Raw genomic sequence first — 12,579 nt, 5'->3', positions numbered from 1 at the left:
GGGCAGTTTAATTAGGCTATGTTGACAAGAATTTACCATATAGACGGTTTCATAACAAAGTATAAACAGATTTGTACTAAGTAATGTCAGTGTATTAAATGTTCACCCCTTTTAATGTGACAGACTCATGGAGTTGGTGCTAGAAATCACATATTTAATGTGTTTTGTGTCAGTCTGCTGGTACCAGAGTAAAGTTTATGACAGCAGCCATGTTCAGAGATGAAAGCAAAGATGACATTTACTAAGCCTGCAGAAAAAACGATGTGACACGATATTGGTTGTAGCTGTGAAAGCACCACCTGAATTTAAAAGGACAAGTCAAGAGAAAAACGGCATCGAGACTGCAGGATTCTTTAAAAGCATCATCAAATAAGGCACACAGATAAAAGGAGACGTAATTATTGTTATTATTATTTATTTTTCTTTATCCATTAGTGTGAACACCATACATATATAAATGGGATTCCATCTGCTTTTTCTGGTTGGTTTGCTTCCTTTAACAGAGTACAATGAAGTTTTCAGCATCAGTTGTATCTCTCTGAATCCCATTTATGTCAGTAGGTGTGTTCCAAATAAAGACTCCAAGCTAAAACAGTCCATTAAATAACTGTCTGTGTCGTTAAGCCTCCATTAAATAAGCTTCTCATTGATTTTTGCACTCAAAGGCCAAGCGGACTGTCAGCGTGTTAAAGGATCAGGTGAAGGCAGCGGCCAGCAAGGCCAAAGCTCGAGCCAGGTCAGCTCTCAGCACCGACAAATCGAAGGCAATGAAGAACCTGGACGGAAGCAACAAGGGGGCAAAGGAGCCGGGCAGAAAGGTCAGGAACACCCTGGAGTTTTACACGATGTTTAAGTACGACAAACTGGACACTGCAGCAGAAATACTTCACCTCTCACAGTAAAAAAGACTTTCTGCTGTGAATGTTGGACTAAAAACATCTGTTTTTTTTCTGTCAGCAAACTGTCAGTCAGAGCAGGGCGGCTGTGGCCAACAGCATCACCGAAAGCCTGTCCGAACCCAATCCAGGGGTCAACACAGAGGGAAATGTGAGCTTCACACGACAGAAACACAACAAAAGAAAACACAATATTCATCATTTATTCATTCATTTCCAGTCGCAACACCAGAAATGATGAATACTGTGTTTGAAATTGGTTTCATTTACTTTAAAGCACAGTAAATGATGAATATTGTGTTTGAAAACTGGTTTTATTTACTGGTAAACACATTAAATGATGAATACTGTGTTTGAAAACTGGTTTTATTTACTGGTAAACACATTAAATGATGAATACTGTGTTTGAAATTGGTTTCATTTACTTTAAAGCACAGTAAATGATGAATACTGTGTTTGAAATTGGTTTCATTTACTTTAAAGCACAGTAAATGATGAATACTGTGTTTGAAATTGGTTTCATTTACTTTAAAGCACAGTAAATGATGAATACTGTGTTTGAAAACTGGTTTTATTTACTTTAAAGCACAGTAAATGATGAATACTGTGTTTGAAAACTGGTTTTATTTACTGGTAAACACATTAAATGATGAATATTTTGAATTGAATTTCATCTGTGTCCAAAAATCGTTAGCTGTACATTATTACAGATGTTATGTAGTACAATCACAGTTTGAAAACCTTAAATTTTTCACATGCAATCACTTTAAAAATGTAAATAATGTCCACGTCATAAATATAATATTTTTGCAGGTGATAGCTCATTCTTCTACAACATTTGAGTGTAAAAGGACGTTGTTTTTCTGTGTTCAAATCATCAAAAACATAATAATTTTACAAATATTTGCAGTTATTTGAAAGAAAACTTGCAATTGCCTGTTTAGTTGTTACTGTGAGTCCATCTTTTCTACTGTACATCATTAATACTATAATGTAACTATGTGATGTTGACCTGTTTGCCGTTATAATCCCTCTCTTCTGTTACTCCCAGATGTACACGGCGGCCAGGACTTATATTATTATTGAAGTAGCCCTGGAGAAAGCTCTGGTCCCCAAACCGTCTGCAGAGGAGTTGACTAGAAGGTAAAAATCCTGAGGAACAATCACCTAAAAGTGACAGCAGCAGCACCACAGGTCTAATACTTCATTTTCTGTTTGACTACGAAGCACAAATGAGTCAGAATGCTTTGATTTTTTTATTTCCTGCAGGATAAAAGCGCTGATCCCACCCAGACGTCCACTGACACCGGGTCCAAGCAAAGCCGAGAGAGTAAAACATGCCAGGAATTTACCGTTAATTCACACGGTTAAATTACAGATGATTCTTACTAAAATCACAGGAAAAAAAGTATTAATTTCCATGATAACTCTGAAAACACAAAACAAACTGTGACTAATGACTAAAATTACACTTTTGTTTTACTGGTTTTACATCAGCAGCACAAATGTCTTTATGGTACAGATTTTATACAGATATATCTATATTTTTATACAGATATTTTACAGATGGTAATTCATTATTTCTAAACATTTGGCTCTGAAAATACTTTTTAAAAAAATGTTGGTTTTAAATGATTTTTTAAATCCATAAGATATGTTACTTTTCCCCCAAATATCTGCAAATACATGTACAATACAGACATTGTGTTGCTGATGTAAAACCAGTAAAACAGAAGTGAAATTACTCGGTGCCAAACAGGGAAAACCTGTATAATCAAAGATACAGAATTTTTCTTTCAAATAACATCAAATATTTATAGAATAAGTTTGCCAATTTAAAACCAGAAAAATAAGAGCAATTTTACAGTCAAATGTTTTTAGAGAATGAAGGACCATCGGTAAAAATACCAATTCTTAATGTGGACATTAAGTCCAGTTTGGTCTGTATTTGTTTTATTTTACCGTTTTTGTGTGTGTAAATAATGATATTTTGTCTGTAATTTAACACTAAAACAACAGTTAAATGATTTTTTTTCAGTCTTTAAGATACATAATTTTTCTTTCAAATAACATCAACTGTCTGTAATATATAACTATCTGTAAATAAGCTGTTCCTTTCTTGCCAATTTAACCCTTTAACCTTCAGTCAATTCCAGCCGTTTTCAGTTTTCAGAATTGACTGAAGCTTAAAGGGTTAACTGTTATTTTACAAATTTTCTCTGTTTTGTTAAATTACAGAAACATTTTTTTTAAATCACTGTCGAAAAAATTACAATTTACATTTAAACAATGTATAAATTAGCATTTTTATAGATGGTAATTCATTGTTTTATAACATTTGACTGTAAGATTACATCTTTTTTGCTGTTCTTTAATTAAATGTTTGACGTTATTTGAAAGAAAACTTACGTATCTTAAGGATTGAAAAAGTGGCAAATCATTTGTTTAACTGTTACTTTACACATTTTCCCTGTTTAGTTAAATTAAAAATAATATTTAGTAAAATCGCCGTTATTAATCATGAATCATTTATATGTTGACTGTAAAAAAAACTGCCAAATCTGAACAAGTCAACATGAAAAATCAGTATTTTTAAAAAAAATCATTTGTTTACGATGTGTGGCATTAAAATCAGAGTTTTAGTGAATTTAAAACAGGTAGAAATATCACTACCTTACTGATATTTGCTGTTATTTTCACAGTTTTGAACGTTACAGTATCCTGCTGTGTGTTTTAAAGTATTTTTTCTTGCAGTGTACACTCACAGATCTCTGGACTCTCCTCCTGCAGGCGGTGATGGACTTCCACAGGGAGGTTAACAACACGGTGACCCACGTTTCAGAGCAGTACCGGGAACTGTTCGGTCCTGAACCGCCGCAGAACTGCAGCCGCGAGCAGATGAAGGTTCAGCTGATGGGAGCCTTAAATGTCTCCGGGAGATACTTCAGCCTCAAGGAGCAGATGAAGGTCAGGATGAAACTCCACGGGACTCTGAAACTATTTATTTTCAGTGGATTTCTGAATCTGCAGTCCATAAATCAGCAATGTTTCCCCACATGTGTGTGTCTGTGGAGTGCAGCATGCGGTGGTGAAGATTGTACACGACAAGATGCATCATACGGAGCCTTTTACGGACCCCCACCACCTGAAGACGTTTGCCAGCAAACTTTACGTGGACCTGGTGGATGAGATGCACGTAGCTCTCAACAAGGTGACGAATACGCCGTGTGGTCGTCTGTCATTTATTCAGAGTTTTGACTCATCACATATCTGGAACAAACTCTGAGCTTTCTGTTTGCTTCTGCCTTTAATTAAAACAAATCTGACTTTAACTACATTACTGCTCAAAAGTTTTAGAACGGTCCAATTTTTCCAGTTTTTTATTGAAATTCAAGTAGTTCAAGTCCAATGAACAGCTTGAAATGGTTCAAAGGTAAGTGGTGACTGATAGAGGTTAAAAAAAGGTGAGGTTACTGAAAACTGAAAAAATAATCTACATTTCAGAATTACACAAAAGACCTTTTTCAGGGAACAAAACATGGTTTAACAACTTAAATCTATTCTGCATCAATGGAGGTTGATCATGACTTGAAAGTTGGTGCTACCAAATCCTACAGGAGTCCCACCTTTTCTAGATTACTTCTAACCCCCTCTGTCTGCATAAAAGTAGTGTTGGAATGCACCGTGGAACCCTCCAGAGCATTATCTGAACAGTACTGTACTGCAGAAAGTAGAGCATTGGTATAAAAATGGAGAGGAAAAGGAAATTAACAATAGAAGCAAGACAGACCATCATAACAATTAAACATGTAGGTCTTTACTACAGAGAGGAAGAAAGTCAAGATGAGTCCACAGGAAGAGGTCTGAAAGATCCAAAGCTACAACAGAATCAAAAAGGATCAGAAAGATGGTTCCTCAGTGTAGGACATCAGCTGTCCAACATGGAGGAAGAAGCATGATGTTCTGGGGCTGTTCTGATGGATCCAGGGTCGGTTCTTGTACAGAGTGAGAGGAACCCTGAACCTAAACGGCTACCACAGCATTCTGCAGCTCCATGTAGAACCCTCTGGTATGTTCTAGTTGGTCAGAGGTTCATCCTACAGCAGATAATGACCCAAAACATCAGTCCAAGCTCTGCCAGAACTAGCTCAGGAACAAAGAACCAGATGGTTGAAAACATGGAGTGGCAGCACAGTGTCCAGACTTAAACCCCGTGGAGCTGGTTTGGGATGAACTGGACAAAAGAATGAAAGCAAAGAACCCACAAGAACCTCACATTTATGGAACTTCTGCCACAGAGATGGAAGAACTTTGTGAAGACTGTTTGGTTTCCATTGAGGAAATAATGAGTGTGTTCAGCTGTTAGATCTGCCAAAGGAGGTCAAAAGTTTACATACATTTTTGTTTCTAAATTGATTTTAACTTCATTTGTTTATTTGTTCTATGTTTTCATTTCAGAGCACAATGAGACATTAACATGCAGAATTTCCAACAAAAAAGTGGAAGAATTGGGGCGTTGTAAGACTTTTGACCAGCAGTTTGTCTTAAACTGTAACTTTAACTTCTATACTTTCATCTTACTTTTTAATTCCCTTTTCAGCCCTTTCAAATACAACTTTGTGATATCGCTTCATGCTCCCGTTTTTATGTTTTATGTAAATCTCTGTTGTTGCTGAACTCTCCTTCGCCTTCCCAGATTTATTCCAGCGATGTTCCTGAAGACTCCTCAGATGAAATCCAGTTAAACTCTTCTCAGCTCAGACATTTTGCCAGAGAGGCTCAGCTCACAGGGAATTATCAGCAGGCTGCTCAGTACTATCAGGAGGTACGATAAGAAAGCACTCCACTCCTCAGACAAGCTGTGGAAAAGCAGTATTTTCCAGCCACAAATATGCTCATAAGGTTTGTTGGAATAAAGCAGAGCGGGGTTGACAGGCCGTAAACTGACCCGCCGTGAATTTGATTTTTATTCTCGGAGCGTGTCGGCGTTTCTGTGATTCTCTGAGAGTGTGTTTGTTGCATCATGCGGCTCCAGATCGAGTTGTTTCACGGACTAATGGTCTCTGAAACCGGTTTGTTTCCTGCAGCTGGTGGTGAAGCAGCCCAGTGAGCCCTCCCACAGGTTCGACTGGGGAAGTCTGTACATGCTGACCGGCGAATACATGAAGGCTAAAGAGTGTTTCCACGACGCCCTGTCCATCCAGCCGACACACAAACCCAGGTCAGGAAATGCACCGAAAATGGTTTATAATAGAAGATAAAGTAGGGATCCTGTGACAGGCTGTTTGATTGGATCTGAAAGGTGATTTATCTACCACTGGGAATAAAATGGTTTCCAGAGGGCTGATCTCTGAAATGACGTCAGTGGGTTAGTGATGTATGCTGAACTTGAAGTCAGAGTTGTCAGTATCATGGCTACATCTCCATGGTAACTGATGCTGTGGAGTTCACCTGGTCCAGATTTAATTCAGAGTTTCTGAATTAAATCGGCCTTGAGAAGCATTTTATCTGCAAACCTGTTGATCTGTACGTTACTAAAACCACTGAATGCAACCATGTAGTTACAGCATTGTACACTTTATACATTGCTTTGCCATAGGAACCCAACATTATTTATTTGGAATGGTATAAATATGTTCAGTTTGGGCCTGATTTGCTGCCAAACCCATTTAAACTGCTGGTACTGCAGCTGATAGAACATTGATCAGTTTATCAGTATTTATTACAGAGAATATTCAATCAGTAGCTTTAGTTTCACTCTGATTTGGCCACAAATTAAAGTGATTTCCTGCATTATGAAGTAGTTTCAGACCTCAAAGCACTTCAATACAATATCATGTTTGAATATATAAAGTCTAAGAACGTTATATTGCATCTGTCAGTTATCAATAATCAGTTGCATTCATCGATAAAATAAATGTATGACAGTATTCTACCAGCACTCCTGCCTTACATCATTTCTGGTAGCAGCTTTTTACCATCATAAATTTTCATTTCGCTCATTGTTCTCCAGTAAAACAACCTGTTGACTGAAGCAGCTGAACACGATCATTTTATTTAGTGCAGAGGAAGAGACACATGACGTGTTAATCGCCCACATTTTCAGTTTGAAGCAGAAAGTCTGAGTTAAAGAAAGTTGAAAACCGCTTTTATACCTGTTAACTCTGACTGCGGTTCAGTTTTTGTTGACTCACACAAAGAACATCTGACTATGTTAAACTTGAAGCCTTCAGGTGCTGATATTGTGTTACAGAAAACACTAAACATGCTTCCAGTTTTCAAATTCTTTGCTCTCAAATCCCTGTGAAGCATCATAGGAACTAGGGATAGACTCATTTTCAGCATGCTCTGTATTTGGTGTCTTTGTTTACTGATTATTGCTGAATTACATGCTCTACTTCAGCCTCCTCTCCCTCTGTCGTTATTCTGTGGTCTCAGGAATATCTTTACAGCAGAAACACAACCAGGAAGTTAGCTTCTCTCACAGTGGCTAAGGCTATGCTAACAGCTAGCAGCTAAATTTAAAGGCAGCCACAGATTAACCTGAAACGGAGTAATTAATAAAGCTGAAAGATCTGGACTGATTAAAGCAATAGAACAGGGATAGAACTGACTGGTTGTTGGCCTTTTTGATTACAAATAACTGGCACTGGCCTGAAAAACAAACACAAACAAAACACCACCATATCAGTCGATCTCTAACAGAAGCCACCTCCGTTTTACCCTCAACTACCAAAACCTGTCTACAATGTTTTACTGTTGGCATTTTATCAGTTCCTGAAGTCCGTTAGTAAGACAGAATGATCCCAGAGTATCTCTCTACCTGATGCCTCAGTTTAATTGATCATTTCTACCCCTGATTGATTTTCTGCCTGCAGTTCTATCCCGTGTCAGCTATAAATTTACATCACAAAGCAGACTTAAACATGTAGAATCAGAGGCAGAACACTCACAGTTTTGTCTTTATTGGAGGTTTTTATTAAAAAGAAGAGCTGCCTGTGTTTGTATAATCAGGTCGAGCCAAGAAATATGAACTGGGCGTCATAAAAACCTTAGTGCAGGATGTGGACAGAAAATTTTAATAAAGGAACATACTGGGTTGAACACGCTAAAGACGGCTGGTAATGCAGAAAAAACACAAAGGATATTCAACATTATTCATGAGTTCACTTTTCTTCTGTCTGAATGTTTTTTATCCAGCATGTACCTCTATAATAATGATATTTATGTGTGTTTTCATGCGTGCAGCGCCACAGTCTCCCTTAGAGGATCTGTACAGTGTTCTGTCGGTCACCTGTGTGTCTGTATCTTCCTCTCCGTCCAGCCTTATGATGTGTGGAGTCCTGGCCGTGATGTTTGAACACTACGAGGAGGCCCACACCTTCCTGGAGCTGGCCGCCAGCTTAGACCCTCCCAGTGTGGCGGCCTGGATGCTGCTGGGTAAGAAAATCTATTTTAATGCTCGTATCTCTGTAAAGCATTAGCTTCTAATAGCTGCTAGCATCCCTACACTGACTGCCTGTTGAATACAGACTTATTTTAAGGTTCTGTTATTTGTTTATGAAGCCATGCACGGGGTTCCAACAGCATTAGCTAACACAAGGTAGCATTAGAACACAGCTGGAAATGTTCCTCTGTACCCCTATGGAGATATTCCACATTTAGAGTTTAGATTGTGACACCTGGATGGATGATTTGAGATTTTTGTTTGAGTTTTTTTTGTTTTGTGTCCTTTTTTTGTGGTGATTTTGCATCTTTCTATCTTAATTTTTCATCTTTTTGAGCTGATTTTTGCATCTTTTTGTGGTTTTCCTGTCTTTTTGTGATGATTTTGCTCCTTTTTGAGGTGATATTTCATCTTTTGTGCTGATTTAGCATTTTTCTATCTTAATTTTGCATCTTTTTGAGGTGACATTTCATCTTTTTGTGGTGATTTTGCTTCTTTTTGAGGTGATTTTGCAGCTTTGTGGTGATTTTGCCTCTTTCTGTCTTAATTTTGCATTTTTTCTGTGGTGATTTTGTATCGTTCTACAGTAATTTTTCATCTTTTTGAGGTGATATTTCATCTTTTTGTGGCGATTTAGCGTCTGTATTTTAATTTAGCATCTTTTGAGGTGATTTTTCATCTCTTTATGATAATTTTGCATCTTTTTTTGCTTTTGTTCTAAAATGAGACAAAATGACACCAATGAATCTGAGATTTATTGGTGATAACGCTTCCTCAGAGCCTGATTTTATTGAATTCTGCATTTCTATCATGTTGTTAGAGACTAGGGATATTTTTTTTATTATTTCTTTGTCTTTTATTGTGTATAGCAGTTTGAGTTCCATTAAAAATCATCTGTTTCCAGCTAGAATAGTCATTTATTAACAATGTCTACACTGGTTTTATCATTCATTTCATGTTATCATTGGAAAAACAGATTTTTTTGCAACAATGTGGACGTTTCTAAGTGACCCCAAACCTTTGAACGGTAGTATATAGTACAGTAGTTTGTATATTTTGTGTTTCTGCTGCTGCTCTCACATTTTTGCACTTATCCCCTTTGCTGCTGCAAATTTCCCTGCTGTTGGATTCATAAAGGATTATCGTATCTAATCTTTTGACCCTGGCTTTAAAAGTTGATCAATTTAGATGTAGAAGTCTGGTTTCAGCACATTGTTTTAGTCTTTAAAATACATTTTTTATAGGCTTTTAAAAAAAACAAAATTAAAAAAAAGATACCCGGTAGCACTCAAAAACTAATAAACAGATAATATATCAGTTATGTCACATTTATGAACTTCAGGTGGAAATATTCATCTAAACTCCTCGTAGGATGGTAGGAGTTGGTCTAATCTGAGTTTTCTTGGTGTGCCGTTCAGGTTTGCTGCACGAGGGTCAGAGTGAATCCTTCCTGGCTGAGAGAGCTTTCCTGGAGGCCAGGAGAGTACTGAAGCAAAGCCAGAAACAAGACGAGAAGAAATGCAAACAGGAGAAAGATGAGGAGAATAAAGAGGAGGCAGCTTCACCTGCACAAACTCCCACTGAGCACCAAGGTGAGGAAAAACACCCAGAGACCCAGAGCAGATGGCAAATATTTATGCCCAGCTCAGTCTCACATGTAGTCAGAAGCTAATGCATTCTGTTGGTGAGAACCTCCTGAAAATAAAGCCTCTCTCATCTCCTGTCGCCTCTGGAGGCTCTCGCTGCTCTTCAGTCTGAATCCAGTTTCCCCTAGCAGCCGGTGCTCGCTGACAGAGCCGCTGTGTTTTTCTCCCAGAGCCAGAGATCGTTGACCAGGACTCAGAGATGCACAAAGAGCCTCCAGCTCAGAGCTGCAGCTCCACACCGACTCCAGCCAAGCTCCCCTCTGCCGTTTACTGTGAGACGCTCCAGTTCCTGCTGCAGAACAACGCCCTGCAGGTAGAAACACACACAGCGCTGGCGCTTAGTCGACCTGAGAGGTTAAATGTGAAGCAGAACAAGCTGCCGTGTGTTTAGTATGCTGATGGTTGGATAGTCGTTTACGGCCATGAACAGCTGTGGAAAACTCATTTTAAAATGTGTTTTGGAATGTCAGATTCTATGAAAGAGAATTTCTGTAAAAGATTATTTTACCATGTTCAGACAAACAGCAGGTTCATTAAATATGTGAATCTTAAAGCTCTAATAACAGTAAATATGTGTAAATAATGACACAGAAAGCTCAGTTCTTTACATTTGTTGTGTTTGAAACTCTGGAAGACCGACTGAGACCGTCATCACTACGCTGCTGTTTCAAGGCATAAATGTTCAGCCGTGAAATCAAATGCTTAGCTGGCCAATTAGATAGATAGATTTTTTTTTAATTGATCCTGCAGTGGGGACATTTATGTCTTCTAGCGTGTAAATAAACATCATAAGGACGTGTCAGCAGGGCTCTTCAAATCCTCAGTGTTCCCCAGCAAAAACTTGGACATTTTCTCAGTAACTCAGTGACATTTTTTGCTACTACAGGGTGCTAAAATTTTTTTGCTCAAAGTGCAGTCATTTTTATTTTTCTGTTTTCAGGAATAGACGTGGCGTAAAAGAAAAGGCGTTCTGTGTAATGAAGTACACCCGTACTCAGTCAAATGAGAATTTGTTGGATAATTTCATAAACAAGCGCCAACGGCAAAGCAGATCTGGATGTGGCAATTACAAATGACCAGTTATGTGGACAAATTATCGTCAAATTACCACCCCCCAGAATTTTTCAATTGAAATCTGTAGAATAAAATGTTTTATGCCCTAAATGAATCCTATTAAGTGTCATTTCTCCTGACCATGTAGTCGCTTCAATATGGACATCTCAAATGACGTCTACTTTTGTGGGACACCCCGTATTCTGCCCACTTCATAGTAATGTGACACCTCCCCTCCTGATGTGTTATTGTGGAACCCAGCACAATAACAGAGTAACCATGAGCCTCAGTGTTCTAGTGTTAAAGCGGTGATCTGTACCTTTAAAGGCTCAAACTATCAGCAGTAAAGTTTCAACATGTTTTGTGTCGTCAGATGGCAGAACGTGCTCTGTCCCAGGAGCTGCTGTGTTCAGACGGAGGTCGTAGCGTTTCCTACCTGCTTCATCTGACCGAGCTGCAGCTGCTCAGAGCAGACTACTGCAGTGCTGCTGCCAGCCTGCAGGAGGCGCTGCTTTGTGGAGATCAGGTACGAACACACTGGACTTAAAGACCCATACTTCTATACAGTACAGCCAGAAATGAATCCCAAAACACAGCATGTCAAATGAGGAGTTAGAAGCAGAGTGGAGAGAGTCTGAACTGAGTTTAATTTAATTTATATAATATTTTAGTATCAGAGTGTTCTAACCCGCAGCCTAAATAACCCTGCTAAAGTGGAGCTTCCAATGTTAGACCATTCTGGAAAACACAAAACTTTGATCCCATTTTACTCCAAAACTACAGGAAGTGGGTCAGACCACTCTGCTTCCAAACCTTATTATCCAAAATGATTCAGAATGATTCAAAACGGATGCAAATTTATCCAAAATCATCCAAAATGATTCAAAATGATCCAGAATTACAGGAAAGTTTCCAGAAATGATCTAAAAAGAAAAGAAATGTGTTCAGAATGACATGAAAATAGTATAAAATGACTTTAAAATGATTTAAAATCAGTCAAATTCTTTCTGATGATTAAAAGTGATCCAGAATGTCTAAAGTTTTGCAGAATGACATTAAATATGCCAATATGCTTTAAAAATCATCCAAGAATTACACACAAGTTGTTACAAATGACAGAAATCTTCCCAAAATGATTTCAGAATGTTGAAAATGAGTCAAAAGTTGTCTGAAATTCCTTACATCTGTTCAAAATTAACTGAACATGATTAAAAATGACTGTAAACTTACAAATTTTAGTGTCAGAGTGGTCTAACCCACAACCCAAATATGACGTCACAGTGGAGCTTCCAATGTCAGACCATTCTGTATAAACATAAAACTCTGAACCCATTTTTTCTCCACAACTACAGAAAGTGTCAGAGCACTCTGATTCTAAACCCTTAACATGCAGTAAACCTAAAAACAGCTCGTTTTCTGCCCATTCAGATTCACAGTCCTCTAGTCAGTCACGTCACACCGTCTCACATGAGTTTAATCAACCTGCACATCATAATGCTGCTGTTCAAAACGCCCTTAACAGCCAGTTCTTTCTAAA

At 38.1% G+C, this 12,579-nt stretch overlaps 1 protein-coding gene across 2 annotated transcripts in view; it reads left to right on the top strand.

Annotated features, from left to right (window-relative positions):
* Nucleotides 1-12,579, top strand: part of cfap70 (cilia and flagella associated protein 70) — a 35,650-nt gene that overhangs the window by 11,833 nt on the left and 11,238 nt on the right. For both annotated transcript variants that reach the window (XM_051944036.1, XM_051944037.1), the window contains exons 10-21: nucleotides 666-818; nucleotides 958-1,047; nucleotides 1,948-2,039; nucleotides 2,166-2,226; nucleotides 3,687-3,863; nucleotides 3,976-4,107; nucleotides 5,593-5,721; nucleotides 5,984-6,117; nucleotides 8,221-8,336; nucleotides 9,762-9,935; nucleotides 10,160-10,302; nucleotides 11,416-11,568. In XM_051944036.1, the coding sequence (XP_051799996.1) occupies nucleotides 666-818; nucleotides 958-1,047; nucleotides 1,948-2,039; nucleotides 2,166-2,226; nucleotides 3,687-3,863; nucleotides 3,976-4,107; nucleotides 5,593-5,721; nucleotides 5,984-6,117; nucleotides 8,221-8,336; nucleotides 9,762-9,935; nucleotides 10,160-10,302; nucleotides 11,416-11,568 (1,554 nt within the window). The remainder of the gene's footprint in view (nucleotides 1-665; nucleotides 819-957; nucleotides 1,048-1,947; nucleotides 2,040-2,165; nucleotides 2,227-3,686; nucleotides 3,864-3,975; nucleotides 4,108-5,592; nucleotides 5,722-5,983; nucleotides 6,118-8,220; nucleotides 8,337-9,761; nucleotides 9,936-10,159; nucleotides 10,303-11,415; nucleotides 11,569-12,579) is intronic.

The sequence above is a fragment of the Acanthochromis polyacanthus genome, chromosome 2 (genome assembly GCF_021347895.1).
Source record: "Acanthochromis polyacanthus isolate Apoly-LR-REF ecotype Palm Island chromosome 2, KAUST_Apoly_ChrSc, whole genome shotgun sequence".
Taxonomy (NCBI): Eukaryota; Metazoa; Chordata; class Actinopteri; family Pomacentridae; genus Acanthochromis; species Acanthochromis polyacanthus.
Note: the sequence above shows the minus strand (reverse complement) of the source record. Positions and strands in the feature narration are given on the sequence as shown.